Genomic DNA, 15,789 nt, shown 5'->3' with positions numbered 1-15,789 from the left:
TCTGGGGGCTCTGGTTGGGGTCGGGACCTGCTCCTCGCTGGGCTGCAGCGAGGCGGACCCGCGCTGCCCCAGAGCCGCGGGCGCCCTGAGGGCCGCTCGAGCCCCCTCGGTGCCGGGGACAGCGGCCCCTCAGCCCGCTCTGCCGCGGGGACAGCCCGCTGCCGCCGTGGGGGCGGTGGGGCCCTCGCCCCGCCCCGGAGCCGCCGCGGCCCGCCCTGCGCTGGGGCTGCGGCGCCGGCCCAGCCCCGCTCCGCGGCCGCAGGAGGGGCCGGGCCCGTCCGAGCCGGCGGCCGCGGCGGCTGCTCCGAGGGCGGTAAGGCCCGGGGGGCCGGGGCGGAGGGTGGCGGGCGGCGGCGGGGCCGGGGGCGGCGGGCAGGGCCCGGCAGCGCCGAGCGGGCGCCGCGGCGGCTCCGGGCCCGGCCGGGCAGCGCTGCGCAGGGGCTGCCGGGCCGGCTCAGTGCCGCTTCCCCCCTGGGTTCTGCCCAGGAGCCCACAGCCTCCCGGGCTCGTTTTCCCCCTTAGCCCATATTGAACCCCGGAGCTCCCGGGCCTTGCGAAGGGGTGGCGAGGAAAGTGTGGCCGGAGCGGGGCTGGAGCGGCCGCGCTGCTGCCGGGCCGGTGCGGATGGGGACGGTGCCCTGTGTGCTCCCCGTGGTGGTGGACCTGGGAGGGCCTCACACAGAACAGGCGGCGGAGGGGAAACTGGAATTTCACAGCATCCCTTTTAATTTGGAAGAGGGACAGGGGACAGGCTGCGGCTTGCCTGCTGGTGGATTACAAGGGAAACTAGGTGGTGATGTATGTGGCAGGTGAACAGAGGGAAGAGGAGACTTCAGCGTTGGAGCGGAGCCTGAGGAAAGGCAGCCTGGTGTGTTCGGGCCGGAGGTCAGGGGAGCTGTCAGGTGCTCTCATACAGTGGGACAGCGCAGGGAGTGAGGAGCAGCTGCTCCAGCCTTGTCCGTGCGCCAGAGAAGCACAGTGAAGTTTATTTAGTGCTGGTGCACATCACGTGATTGGAGGACCTTTAATGAAAAGAAGCTGTGGAAAATGTTCTGTTTAAATTTAAATTTGTTGCATTTTTCTCTTGCATTTCTGTTCTCATTAAAAATAAATGCAAGGAAAGTGCCAAGAAGTAGACTTTGCTCTATTAAGTCAGTATTGTTTCTGTGAAAGAAGAGATGATGATCATGCTTCTGGAAGAGGTATTGTCAAGCTTATTTACCCAGTGGAAAGAGGATATGTTCTAGATGTGTTCTGGCAAATAATAGCAGTAATCCATCAGAAAAGAGCAGACTATTGCAAACTAAACAACGAAACCAACAAGTGTGCCTGTTTACCTCATCTGCTGAACAGTCATTTGGTAGAATGGCCCAGGAGTTCTAATGCCTGCCCTCCATAGCTGGAATAGGACTTTTTTAAAACAAATGGTAATTAAATGAAACTTGGGCTGGGTTTGAGACTGTAGCTCTTGAGCTGCCATTTTATGGAAAGCAACACTTCAGGGTGTAGTCTGCGTTGTAGGAATGATGGCCTGCTGGGCAAAGCTGGGGGTAGCAATCATCAGACTGATGATCCTGTCTCTGTCATTTATCTTCTGTGAGTCCTCAAGCAACTTAACTCAAACCTCAGTTTCCCCTCTGGAAGTGAGGTATATTATATTTCTCTGCTTTTCTTAGGGTAGTGAGGATAAAGTGCAGTGAGAGATTGTAAGGAACTAGGAAGTGTCTGCATTAAAGACTTAAGTGGGGCTTGGTTGAGTCATCTTTGTGGTTCAGATTTGACTTCAGGAGGATGCTTTGTGGAAGAGAATGGATAGGAAGATCAACCATTTAGTCTGGAATGAATGTGGAAGCCTTTATGGTAATGCTTTTATCCTAGCTAAATTCACCAACAGGTTTATCTCTCTGTCTTTAACCACTTATTGTATATTTTATATTGTAATGGTTGCTGTGCTCTTCTCTGTGAACAGTCCCTTTATTAAGAGAGCTCCTCATCATCTTGCTAGTGGAGTGTTTGCAGTAACAGGCCTTTTGTCTGCCAGACAGGAGATCCACTTCTCCTGGAGCATGTCCCACTTGCCTGCTGGTTGGGATGGCCAGCTGGAGGCTCTCTGCCGTGGTTCGGGGGTGGCAATGTGACTGCAGCTGAGACAGGCTGACGCTTCTTTGTCCCAGCGTGTGAACGGGGAGATGACCAAGCGTCTGGAGCAGAGACATTGGGGACTCTGTTCCATCTAGAGGTGGAATGAGTCTAACAGTACCTGTACTGATGCCTGTGTGCCAAGGGTGTTTTCCTGTGTCATTTATCCCAAGCGTTTTGTGCTGTTTTCTCTTCTAAAATAGAAATGACACAGTGCTGTGGGCAAGTGTTGCATGCTGTTGTCTCTCATGCAATGAGCAAGATGATGATCCTGAGTCATTGCTGTAGAGCAAAACTGTTCCTTATATGCCCTGAGCTTTCCAGCTGTCCTGTGGAATCACTTTGTGCAATCAATTTAAGCACTGATGGAGCAGGGTTAGTTATTACAGCTGTTGTATGAAAATAAATCTCAGTGCTGTGTTTTGTATTTCTACACTATTGGTTGCTTCTGCTGCATCGTCTTCAGTGTAGTTTTTGATATTGTATTTTCTCTTAGTAGCTGTGAGGTGCCTCTGGAGAGTGGATCTCTTGCTGAGAACTTGGTTTCTTTCAAAATTTGAAAGTGGGAATGGTGGGATACTAGGGGAAAGAGGAAGTTGTTGTTTTTCCAGGAGCTTTATTTAATTTTGAAAGGCAAACTCTTCCCAACTCCCACTTCACAGAACATCTAGGTTATTTAATTTAGAGACATCATATGTTCTCAAATAGATTTCTGTAAAATTAAAGCCTGAGCAGCAGCTTCCTGCATGATAGGTTTTAATGGTGGATGTAGAAAGTACATTCTTTATAGGGAAATCTAAGAATGAAATAAGTGAAGATAAGGAACAGTGAGACTTGGTTTTCTACTGGTAATTTTTTCAATGTAACTTTGGGTACACTGCAGATATCTGCAATGGGATATAAATATCCTTTAATATGTAATGTCTAATAAACCAATATTTTAAATACTATAAGTGTTCTTTACTGTCTTAATTAAAAAACCCAAACAATTGTGACATTTTATGCGTAAATCAGGACTCTTGAATGTACTGAAAAATGGGAACAGAATTTTATGTTAATTTCTCTCTAGTTCTTTTCCTGCTTCTTAATGCTTTTGGATGGCTCAGAGTGAAGTTTTTAAGTTGTGAGCAGTTGGAGCAGATCGTAGTTCAGGAATATGTTATGTTCAGGAAGATTTATTGCTGTGTAGTGAGGAAACGTCGTCTCATTTGGCATAATCTTTTGTAAAACGTGTTTGTGGTACTGTTCTGGAGGTGTTTTTCATCATTCTCTTAAAAGCAATGCTAGGAAAGAAAACAATATCTCTTTCTCCCATCTGTATCATTATGGCAAGGGAACAGTTTCAGATTTTTGAGAACTGACTAGGACTGCAGATTAAATAAATGGTATCTGTGTTGAAAGCATCCCATTTTGTGGAAGATGGGAAGTGAGTCACTGAGTCCAGGTCCCCTGCCATTATGGGGATGACATCATAAAATTCCTCATAAGAATTCTTTCATTCTTAATTTTTTTCTTAATCAAGAGGACTCCTGGTGATGTTTACCCACTCAGCCGTGTCAGAAAATGCTTATTCATATTTTTTCTTTTTGTAAAGAACCAACTGAAAATGTCTCAGAATCCTGACAAGCTACATTCAAGTGAAGAAAAGTTGAGTGGTTTGGAGGATGATCAGGAGGAGAACTTGGACAACTCGGATCAGTCTGTCCGAAAAAGAATACGGCAGAGTGCTCCAGGGTCACACAGAGATGATACACCAAAGTGTAAGCAAAACTGCTTTATGAAATACAATAAAAACCAGTAAATTCTCTAACTGTTGCAGGAGGCAATCCTAGTGTTTTATAGCATTCTGTGCAAGTTTGACTGTCTTGCATTTAAGTACAGTGTGACTCTTGATGATATGCCTTGAAACTGTAACACTTTTCTTCCCATTTTCTTTTCCTAATTGTATGCACAATGTGTACATTTTCTTAATTGTACACAATGACCACGTTGCTCTGAGCCACATATATCCTAAATATCCTGGTGTGTTTGTGCTCTTGGAAGGGATAAACACTACCCCAGTGTGTTCCAGCTAAACTGTCTCTGCTGTTTGCCTTATCAGCTGAACCTTCTGGGTTGCTGCAGCCCCTGTTCCTACTGCAGGGCAAGGAAGGCTGTTATCAGCAAAGGGATGTCCTGTCAGCCCCCTCACAATATAGATGGAAAGTTGTATATTTAATCCTAATACTACTTCCAGTGTCAAGCAGGACTGCCTATTTTTCCTAAGGCATATTTTTCTTTGTCATTCTGCTTTTAACAAGAGGGTCTGGATGCAATATGGGACCAAATATTTCTGGCAAATCTGAGAATAAAACCAAGGGGAAGCTTTCTGGCTCCGGGGATTCAATTCAAAGAAGCAGAAGTGCTCAGAGTTCTAAATTTCTGTAGGCAGTGGCTCAGCAGTAACATTTTGTTCGTTGCTTTATTTTTTAATTGTGTTCATTATGATTTGAGGTTTAGGGTTATGTTTAGTGTCATGTTACCCAGAGGAGATGTTCTGAGGGAGTTTCTGTTCCTATGCCTTGCTGGTTGCCTGGTAGGAAATGGGGTGTATGTATGGAGGGAGGCTCTGAACACGTGGAAGTAAAAAGCATGGCACAGTCTAGCACTGCATTGTACCACAAAGAAGTGGTTTGGTCTCAAGCTCTTCCCTCGTGTAAGGGAGCAGGTATGAGAATGAGGGAGTGTGATTTGAGAGCAATCTTTGGTCAATGAAAGAGCCTTAGCTCTTAGTGCACCCACTGCTGGAGTGAAGTCATTTGGCACTCGGACAAGAGCACTGTGGACTTTGCTGTCTGCTGGTTCTTCTCAGAATGTGAGTCCTTGCTGTGTTCCCAGAGTCACTATGCAAGGTTAAGCTCCGGGCAGAAGGAAATAAAGATTTAGGAGGGCTGCATGAAAAGAGCAAGATATTATTGAAAAACTAGCTCGGTGGAACCAAACTGTATGAGCAGAAGAGCTCTGCATGGCAGACAAGTGATGGACACTTACTTTTGAAAGACCTTTTCTATGTAATTACTTAAGTCCAATCAACATGGATTATCAAATGGGATGGTCATAATAGTTTGCCTGAAACATTTCTCAGTGAGCCTAGCCTGTCAAGATACCTGGTTGGTTTCTTTCACTTTGGGATTAGTACATTGCTCCTATGCCTGGACTGCAGCTGAAGTGAATGAACTACAGAATGGAATGGATCCATCAGGGCACCAACCCTAGCACTAACCCAGGGCCCCGTTTGAGGCTGCTGGCCCATCCTGGTCAGTCCCAAATGCCTGCCAGGGGAAAAGTTCTTAGGCATTGGTGCGGGTGCTAGGTCTTAATGTTGTCTGTTGCTTGGGTGGTGGCCTCTGGGGGAGAAAAAGTGTTTGGAGGAGTGCCAGTTGCATTGGAAGTAGTGAAAATAATTAGCTACTGGTGTGCTGCTGCTTAACAGTGATGGTGGTTGTTTGTTGACTGCTTTAATGATGAAATCACTTCCTTGAAAAATGTAAAACTGAAATGGCAATATCTGCACAATACTTGTGGAAATGCTGCTATTTGTAATTATTTCTTCTTACAGTGTGGAGAAAGATGCCAAGATGCTATTAAGCCACCCTAAAGAAATACTGGTTTGTGTGGGGGGTTTTGTTTGGAAGTGGTTTTTAAAAGAGCTTGTTAGAATCAATTGACGCACTGAGCCCAGAATATCAACTGGGATCCACTCCTTTGTTTTTTGAAATGCTCCAAACCTGTATCATCCATCAGATGGGAAAGCAAGGGAAAGAAAGGAGAAAAATCTTCCGCTGATGCTGTCATTTGACCCTGTGGACTGTCAGTAAGGTGGAAAGGGTCCAAAAGACTCTTTCTGTAGTCTTTTCTTGAGAACTGTCTGACAGTGTAATTGATATTGCAGCCAGTCCTTCTCGGCCTGTGTCAATAGAAGAGCTCATGGAGACAGCAAAGGGAGTCACCAACATGGCTCTGGCACACGAAATTGTGGTGAATGGAGACTTCCAGATAAAACCAGCTGAATTACCAGAACACAGGTAAGGTTCTTACCAAATAGATACTTGAAAAAAATTGTGTTTGTAGAACTGCTGAGCAGCTCTGGGGGATCAGGTAAAGGCTCTGGCTGGTGTCTTGTCTGGCAGTGCCTGGGAGGAGGTAGGAAAGAATATAAGGAGAAGGTGGTAACTGTGCAGTTCTGCTTCCCCAGATATGTGTGTGTGTGAAGGGTGAACCTCTTGGATTAATTGGACATGTGTGGTGCAAATCCCAGAGTGCTGTGGTTTCTGTTGTGTCCCCTTGTCCCAGGACTCTGGGGCTGCAGCCTCCCAAGTACCCCAGTCTGGCTGCAGATGTGGGTGGTGCTTTCAGCGGTTTTTAAGCTTTCACTGCCTGTGGGAGCAAGATGAAACTGATTATTTTAGCTTTTCCTGTCTGTTTCTTCAGGGGTATTTTGGGAAGAGGTTCCTGTGTTTCATTAGATTAGTCCTTGCTCCTTTCAAGTTTGAAGCCTTTCCTTCTCTGTGTGAGTCTGCAGTAACTGTGTGCCCTGCTGAGAGGGGAGAGGGAGAACAGAGGAGGCTTCATCTGCTGTTCCTCTCTCACACACAGTGAGGTGTGGCTGACAGCCTCCTGGCTTGATTTGGGAAAGGGAGTGCATATCTCATGGAAGGAACTTGGTCCCCATTGGGCCAGTGTTGTCTGTAGGTATCCATTTGTGAGAGAGACCCCAGAGCACGCTGCTTTGATGGGTGCTGCAGGAGAGAATGCTGCAGCTGACTCTTGGGAGACTGGCATTGTTGTGCTCTATGGAAATTGGTCATGCTGGGACAAAAAGGAAGTGACAGTGGTTCCCCTTAGCATTAATAGTGAGAGGATCTTGCTTGGAACTTGAATTGTCCCTGTCTGCAAAGGCAGGGGACTTGGGTTATGTGTGGGGATATTTATTTGTCTCAAGGTTAGAGTCCCTTGCAGCTCGAATATGCTTGAAGTGGTGGGAGGAGAAGGCAGCTGTAGTGGCTGTAGCTGTCATTGTAGGCACTCAGTAGAGCCTGTATTGGCTGCTCTTGGAGAGCCACAGGGCAGGAGTGCCTCCAGGCCTTGGGAAGCTGGTGTTTGCTGTGGGATTCTCTGTGTGCACTCAGCTACGTGGGTGTGTGTTGCTTCTCTGGTGTGGAAGTTACAGCTGGTGTGAAAAGGTGCCCGCTGCTGAGGAGCAGGAACCATCAGTATTTTGAATTAGGAATTGGTACTGAGGCAGTGGAATTCATTTATTTTTTTATACAAACTGATCTGGGCCCTTATCTCAGAGTAGGTGCAATACTTACACAGTGAAACAGAGAAGATTTTGTGTCAGGGAAGTTACTTAATTTCTGTTAGGTTTACTAATGAGTTTTATACAGGAGAATTGATTTTATTTTAGTGGGGCCTTTAAAAGGAACATGAATAGTGGTCTTTTGAAGACAAGCTGTAATTTCTGTGATTTCTGTTTTCTTTCACTTGCCTATATGTAGCATGTGATAAATATTTGAAGGATTTAAATTTGCACCCACTTTTGCCTGTATGTAACTCTTTATTAGGACATAAGCCATTCCAAATCCTGTGTCCAGTTTTTCTTGCTTTTCTGAGTAGCTTAAAATGACAGATCTCTGTTAATCATCAATTTAGTTATTATTACATTATATTCATATTATTACATGCCGTGCTTCAGGAGCTGCAGGCTATCTTTGTAAGGTTGTGCAGAGACAAGTATCATTCTTTTTAACATATTTATTCTCAGCTTGGAGAAGAAAGTCAGAGATATTGTGCATAAAGCTTTCTGGGATTGTCTGGAAGCTCAGCTAAAGGAAGATCCCCCGACATATGATCATGCAATTAAGCTATTGGGAGAAATTAAAGAGGTAAGATGATGTGATACGAAGAAAAATTAATGAATTTGAGTAGCTGCAATGATATGAATGAGCAAAAGTTGTTGGAGTTTGGCTTTTCATAAAAAATCCTCTTGTTCTTTTTCATTACTGTATCACTGTGAACATGTATAAGCTGTATAATCCTAGAGGAGAAATTTGAATGTAAAACCAAATGGAAAACCATGTATGGTGATTAAAAGGTAAGCTATACTTGTTCCCTAAGTCCAAGCCTCCTTCGTGTTGTGGCACTGGTATTAGTTATGGAACCAGTGAGATGCTCCAATGCTGGGTTGGTAAAACTGAGCCCAGCAGTCTGAAGTATGATCTGTGCCACAGAGAATTTGCCACTTAGTAACTTCAGTATCACACAGCATGAGGTGAAACATTTGGAGTTGGTGAGTCGATGGTTAAAAAAAAAAAAAAATTCAACAATTTAGTTGTTTAGATAAGAGTCTGGCCCATCCCTGGTAGTGTCCAAGGCCAGGTTGGATGGGGCATTAAGCAGACTGGTTTAGTGGGAGGTGACCCTGCCTGTGGCAGGGGGTTTGGAACTAGCTGATCTTTAAAGTCTCTTCTGATCCAAACCTTTCTATGATTCTATAGTTCTATAAGAAGTTGTTCAGTAACTGTTTTGATCCTTGTAGTCTCTGATATGTAGAACTAATGCACTGTTAAAAACTTTCCATTTCAGAGTCTTCTATCTTTCTTGTTGCCTGGTCATACTAGACTGAGAAGCCAGATTACAGAAGTCCTTGACCTGGATTTGATAAAACAGGAGGCAGAGAATGGGGCCCTTGACATTTCTAAGTTGGTCAGATTTGTTATTGGCATGATGGGGACTCTCTGTGCTCCAGCTCGAGATGAAGACATTAAGAAACTGAAAGATATTAATGAAATAGTTCCTCTTTTCAGGTACTGAAATGTGTTTATTGGTCATGTTCAGAGTCCCATAAATAAATTTGGGGAGGGGAGGGGGGCAGCCCGCAACTCTTAGAAAGAGAAGAGTGATAGGGAAAAGGATATAGCTGTGGGTGTGAAGGGGAGAGATGCTCCAGGAGTCATTAACAAGGACCATCTCTGATCTGGTGAGTTGGAGTATTTGTCTGGCTCCTGCATGTCACTGAAGGACATTTGCTTAAATGTCAAATGGAAATAAGCCTTAAGGTAGCAGATGAATAGTCAGTTGGTATCAGAATTGAATATCAACAGCAGAGGGTGAAAAACAGCACACAGGAGCATAGGGAAAATGTATTACTGGTTTTCTACCAGTTTCTCCTTTCCTCCCAATTTGAGCTCTCTTTACCCCACTCCCTGCATAATTCCCTGTCAGTTCTAAAGGGAGTGTGTGTTCCACATCTGGGAGCATCCAGGCTTCTGCTTTGTCACCATGTTCTCAGTGGAACAGCTCAAGGTCTCAATAGTTGGGAGAATCTTCATTAACCTTGCTGTTTTCTAATTTGAAAAGCTTCCAGGAGTTCAGGATTGACTTGGCAGAAATACTGCCAGCAGGAATTAGGTTGCTTTGAAATTAAGGTGTTTTTCTTTGGTGTTTGTTTGTTTGTTTTTTCTTTTTTGCCCCTTGGGTCTGATTATTCGCTTCCCACTGAAGTTGGCTTTCCAGGCTGCCAACAGACATGGCACTCAAGCTTGGAAACCCACATGTCTTCTCATACACAATATTGCACATCCTGGGAGATAAAATCTGTGGAGCTAGTGAAGTTAATTCCATGGAGGCTTTTTTACAGGAGAGCAAGATTTATTTCCTACTTGGTAGAGGCACATGCATGCATGCACATGCTTGCTCCAGCTTTCTCTCTCATGCCCTGAAGTTGTTAAGCTGTTACTGTTTCCCATGCATGTTTTTGCTCTTTCCTTAGACAATCTGTAATAAATCTTGTAAATAGCACCTCTGAAACATCTGCAGCGTTGAATAACTTTTTCTGTTTGTTTGTTTAGAGCAATTTTCTCTGTATTAGACCTAATGAAAATGGATATGGCAAACTTCGCTGTCAGTAGTATTAGGCCAAAATTAATGCAGCAGTCTGCTGAATATGAAAGAAAGAAGTTTCAGGAGTTTCTTGAGAAACAGCCAAGTATGACTTTGTTCCTTTCTTTCTTCCCCTCTGACCTCCCAGTAAACTGCGTGTCTTTGCTTTTAGATCATGAAAAGAACTCAGATATTTTTATAAGTTCTAGAATTCATATGGTAAATGACAGCTTGTGCCCCAAAACTGTAGTTAGAAAAAATCTGCCAGAACAATAGTTCTGCCCTTGGGACATTGAGTTTAATTTCAATACAGTGTAGGGCATGATTACCCAGCATCATCTCACCTCTGATTTCCTGTAGCTGTGTGGTTTTGTTTTAGATGTTCTGCTTGATGCAATAAATGAAGTGCATGTCATACCTGATATCATGGGCATTAGTCATAGTAACTAATGGGATTGTTTGGAAATTATTGGTGGAAAAATCTAACTTTGAAAAGGAATTTTCCTAAGAAGATTTTTTTCCCCTGCTCTTCCAGATTCTTTAGACCTTGTCACAAAGTGGTTGCAAGAAGCAGCAGATGATCTTGCAAAGCTGGGACATGAAATGTTGCCTCCCTACTCTAGTGATGGTGCCACTGGTGGAGCTTCCACCTTGTGCTTCACTGCTGTACAAAATCAGGCCTATCTGAAGCTCCTGAAGTGGGATCATGTGAACAGGCCTTTTCCAGAAGTAGGTATTTGACAGAAAAATTGGTTTTGTGCTTGTTCCACTCTTCCATTCCCAGGACATAGCAGAAGCTGTTTGGACTTGTAGCCTTGCAATACGTACAATACTAAACCATTGATCTCTGATTGGGAGATCTGGCAGCTCTAATAGGCACTTGTCTTTCAGTGCTGAAACCTTCTCAGCTGGAAAAGAGGAGTCAGTGCTTCTCATTGTGCTCCTGGCCTGCTCTTCCCTGTGCCTTTGTCTTGCCTTTGCTGCTGCATCCCAGTGTCCCTTCCCAGCCTGGCAGACTGACTCCATTCTGTGCTGGCTTCCTCCCTCCTTGCAGACGGTGCTTATGGACCAGACGCGCTTCCTGGAGCTCCAGCTGGAGCTGGAGCAGCTCCTCTTGGTGGGGACAGTGCTGCTGGTGACGTTCAGCGCAGCAGGCCCAGCGCTCATTGATGTGCCCGGATTCGCTGAGAAAATCAAAACCATTGTCAAGGTGCTGCTGACAGGAATGCATCTTCCGTGAGTATGGCACAGTCCTGCTCACAGGGCAGGTGTAGCTCTGTTTTCACGCTGGGAGATGATCAGTTTAAGCCTCTTTCTGGCTGGGGACTGCAGGAAGTGCAGAGGAGGTGATGAGGGCTTTCTCTGAGCTTGAGCTGACAGTTTTTCTTCAGCGTACTCACACAGATCTGTCTTTTCTTGCTCTGTTCTTTCATGATTTGGACACACTGCTTTTTCCAGAGTGTTTTTCATGGTGCCAGGCTGGCACAGGAGAGTGCCAGCAGCTGCCCCTGCTCAGAGTTTGGGCCAGGCTCCTCAAGAACCTGAGTGTGGCACAGTGCCTGCAGATTCAGAGTGACTCGTCTACACCTACAGGTTTTGCTTTAGTCAGAGCTGTCCTCAGGCAGAAAGTCAGCTCTTATGTGTATGGATTGTTCAGGCTGGAGGTCTTGAATGCTCTCCTACTTCCTTGCTTTAGATCTCAGCTTTATTTTTCATGTATATATAATTATTCTTTATAATTGGCTTTATTTGCTTTATGCTTTTTCCATTACATTTGATAAATGAGGCAACTCTAATCGAATGGTTTGTTTTTAAAAAGTGGGAAAAAAGTGAGTACCTAATACAGTTACACTGTACCTCATGTTTTCTAGCTCCTTTAACCTGAAGGAATCCCTGGCCACCGTGGGTGAGAAGGTGTGTGCTGAAGTGAACAGCTGCCTTTCCCAGCATGGCTTTACCCCATTCTCAGCTGAGAGAGAGGCTGTGCTGAAGGGACAGATCCAGGCGGTGGCCAGCCCGGATAACTCCATTTGCAAGCTCATAGGTAGGTCTGGCAGAGTGCTCTGCACTCCCTGTCTGTGGAACTGGGGGTGGGGGGTGTGCAGGGCTTCTCTTTCCATGTTTTTTCCATGTTGTTTCCATGTTGTCTTTTCAGCTTGCTGACCACGTTCAGGCTTGTTGCATTTTACATGAGGTTACACTGTTTCTAATTCACCGTCTCGTTTGAAAACAACCCAACCCATTTTTTCCAGATTCTCGAATTCAGAAGTTTCTGGAGAATTATCTTGCATCCAGTCACCAGAAATCATTGCCTGCCATTCCTGGAGGATTAAGCCCTATTCAGAGGGAGCTGGAGGAGATTGCTGCCAAGTATATTCGTCTTGTCAACTACAACAAAATGGTCTTCAGCCCTTACTATGATGCAGTCCTTGGCAAAATATTGACTAAGGAAGAATCCCAAATTGTAGGGAGGTCAGAAGAATCATAAAACCAGTCTGTGTGCTACCAATACAGTATTGTCAGCTATTAAATAAAAATTGTACCAATATTTGTCTAGGACAACAGCTTTCCGTGTAAATACTGGTTCCTTTTAACCCACGAGTGGTGACTGATGAGGGAAATACACGAGTTACAAGAAGGGTTCTGAGGTAAAAGATGAGAGATGCATTTCTAACATAATTATGCAACCTTGGGGGATATCATTGTAGTTTTCTGGCTGCAATTTTTAGACTTTTGAGCTGATGATAAGTAGGGCAAGTTTAAGAACCAAACTTTATATTTTAAGTGACTCATTTTAGGGCATTTAACTATTAATTTACAGTGAATTTAGTTTAATTTATCCAGAGCTGATTAGCAATGGTTCTTCCCAGAAGGGGTGATTTGGTTTTTAAAAAAATCTTACTTGAAAGAATTAATAAAGCTAAATTTCGAGAGAAGAAGAACTTTAACAGACAAAACACCAAGCCAAACAGCACTTTAATGTAACATTATGGTTAGTATGGTAGGCTTACTAGTTTTTTCTGCATTTTACTGCATTTTTAATAGCATTTTTTTGCTGTTTACCTGCAGATGTTACAAAACATAATATATTTTTGTAGCAAATTTTCTGGTTATTGGGTAACTGTCCTCTGCTATGTACAGTACTCACAGAGGTGGCAATCTTATAGATTGCAGCTGTATTTATATCTTGTAAAGATTTCAGAAGGGCAGAGCTAAAATGTTTTGATAAAAGTGGCATTTCTTACCTTTTTTTTGCTAGTAGTTTACTCCTTTGTAGGTGAAATACTACTTTTAAAGTAAATTGTCATTTCCAGTAGGTGGATTTAAATTGTGTGAAACTTGAGGTTGAAAATTTGGGGTTTTTTTAAAAAACTACAACAGGAGATGGTTGCATATTCAATCATGTCTTCAAAAATATCCAGGAAGTACACAGCACTGTGGGCAGTGTAAGTGATTTTAATGTACTGTGAAAGGTAAATGGCTTGATGTTAGTTTGAATATACAGGGAATATTTTAGTAGATTTTTTCACTTTGTAGAGGTGTTCTTGAAACTTTGAATATTTGTAGGTCTTGAATTTAATTAGCTATGTGTTTTATAGAGGAGAAGAGCCCAGTGATCTTACATTGCAATTTCAGGCTCAGCTGGGAGGTAAGTGCATCTGAAATTTTCCTCTGGTTGAGCACAACAGTGTATTACAGTAATCAATATTTGATGGCTTTATGAAAGCAAAGTTTGTAGTTATACACAGTAAGTGGCCTGAGTATGAGGTTGTCCAAACCAGAATGTGCTGTCTTTAAAAAAAACAACCAACAAGGTATGTAAAATACATAAAGGGGCCCTTTTATTGCAAACAGCCAGGTTAATTTAGGAATCAGCCAAAGTAACAGAACTTCTAGAAGCACTTGATTATGATCCACTGTTGTTGCTTCCCTTCCCAGTTTTCCTTTGAATGTCAGTGTGGATAAAGCTGCACCAACTTTGTGTTTGGAAGGGGATGGAATAAATAAGACCTTTTTTTCTGTATTAGCCTATGCAATTGTAAACCAAATCTTTTCTCATTCGTTATAAATCCCCCTTCCCCAAGGGAAAAACCCAGGAAAACCCCGTGAGAGTTCATCAGCTCAGACAAGTGATTTTTCTCTTGGCCAAATGTACTCAGCCACCAAAATGAATGTATCTCTTTGAATCCTTGAGAACTCAAAAATGAGGTTGGTTAGCCAGAAAAAAAGGGTTCTGAGTAGGGTCTATTTCCTTGTTTGGATCAGCAAAGGATTCCACAGAGGTCTTCAAGGCTGCTGCCTCTGCTTGCTGGGCTTTGCTCTCAGAGCAGGCTCCACCTCATAAGCCTAAACTCTGCAGCTCCACAAACTCCCTCAGCCTGTGCTGAATGAGCTGCCAAAGCCATTACTGCTGGAGATAGGAACAAGATAAGTAACTAAGGCAAAGGTGTTTCCAGTTGAGTTAAATGAGAGCTGTACAAGTAAAAAATTGCTGCCTTTATTTTATCTTTCAGTACTGCCTAGGAGCTGCCTTTAGAGGCCATTATGCTGACTACACAAAGTACAGGATGATCTGGAGGGACATCACGGTGAGACAGGTACTTAGAAAAGCCCTTGAAAGGCGTGTGACTGATGGCAGAGTGAAGGGCACGGCTTCAGCAGTGGATAAAATTGTCATTGAGGAGATGGCTGGTGCAGGGCTGGGATTCAGGGCCCAGGGTCCAAGAGGGCCTGCTCCTGACATCGCAGCGGGGACTGTGCTGCCAGCAGTGCTTGTATTGCTCGCAGGGTCCACACAGGGAATCCCATCTCTCCTCACAGCAGGGGTTTGATCTAAGCCTTCATGTAGGAAAAAATCCTAGATTGAGAGAACAGAGCGCAGTGCTCACCTGTGGCTACACTCCCACCTCCAGGGCACACCCAGCAGGAACAAATGCTTCTGGCACCGGTGCTGTGGGCCTTTCAACAGGAAAGATCTAAAGAGACTGCAATAAATGCCCTCGAAGCATGGTAATGATTCTCCCAGGTTGTTTTTTTTAATGAGAGTGTTTGACAAACAGTTTCTCTACATCCTCTCTAAAAGAAACAGGGAGCTGCAATTGAGTGGCAGCAAGAAGGACATTCCAGGATGGCTAAGGCCAGCCCTATCTCCATGTGCAGGTGCTGCTTCACCTCTTGCCCTGGCAGAGAGGAGCCCTGGCTGAGGCAGCTGTGCTGGGGAGGGAATGTCTTTCATTTGCCCGAGGCTCTATCTGTCCTGTAGTCCAAGAGGTGCTTAGGATCTTACCAGAGTGCAAGTCTGAACAGCCAATTCCCAGTTACAAGCTGAAATACACATAGAAACTGCTTGGAAAGCTCACGTAGTGTTTTTTTAGCTTGTTTGAAGATAACAAGTGCAACGATGTAGCCGATTATTAACATTTAGCTTTGTACATTATGTGGAAGACCAGTGCAGGTATCCAGGACCACAGTGTGTGAGCTAGTGCTCCTGGACTACCCACACTAGAAACATGAATTGAGTTTGTTTTACAATGCTGTCTTCTTCAAGCAGTCCTGGAATTACAAGCCAAAGTGTGCTGTATCCTCTAGAATATGGAAACCAAGCTCATTCTAATATGTATGCTCTGATCAATTTCCTGTGACGGTATAATTAGCATTGCTTTTGAAGTGGCTGAGTAATATTTAAGAAGTACCTTGTTGTGTTTGAATAAACCAGAATGAGGCATGATG

At 44.2% G+C, this 15,789-nt stretch overlaps 1 protein-coding gene across 1 annotated transcript; it reads left to right on the top strand.

The window, feature by feature from the left end:
* The first annotated feature begins 215 nt into the window (after positions 1 to 215).
* Positions 216 to 15,787, top strand: TCP11L1 (t-complex 11 like 1). Its single transcript, XM_048308395.1, has 10 exons — positions 216 to 313; positions 3,734 to 3,899; positions 6,071 to 6,203; positions 7,943 to 8,063; positions 8,764 to 8,984; positions 10,029 to 10,165; positions 10,595 to 10,788; positions 11,114 to 11,295; positions 11,931 to 12,103; positions 12,312 to 15,787. The coding sequence occupies exons 2-10, from the start codon at positions 3,746 to 3,748 to the stop codon at positions 12,545 to 12,547; spliced, it is 1,551 nt and encodes a 516-aa protein (XP_048164352.1). The 5' UTR covers positions 216 to 313; positions 3,734 to 3,745; the 3' UTR covers positions 12,548 to 15,787.
* The last annotated feature ends 2 nt before the right edge of the window (positions 15,788 to 15,789 follow it).

The sequence above is a fragment of the Corvus hawaiiensis genome, chromosome 6 (genome assembly GCF_020740725.1).
Source record: "Corvus hawaiiensis isolate bCorHaw1 chromosome 6, bCorHaw1.pri.cur, whole genome shotgun sequence".
NCBI lineage: Eukaryota > Metazoa > Chordata > Aves > Passeriformes > Corvidae > Corvus > Corvus hawaiiensis.
The sequence above is the reverse complement of the archived record's forward strand: the minus strand, read 5'-3'. Positions and strand labels throughout refer to the sequence as shown.

Bases quoted from the DNA above. Each gene is read 5' to 3' on its own strand.
- TCP11L1 (XM_048308395.1), top strand. From the start codon at position 3,746: ATGTCTCAGAATCCTGACAAGCTACATTCAAGTGAAGAAAAGTTGAGT. The intron at 3,900-6,070 runs GTAAGCAAAACT...TTGATATTGCAG, and splicing joins CAGAGATGATACACCAAAGT to CCAGTCCTTCTCGGCCTGTG. The intron at 10,166-10,594 runs GTATGACTTTGT...CTGCTCTTCCAG, and splicing joins GTTTCTTGAGAAACAGCCAA to ATTCTTTAGACCTTGTCACA.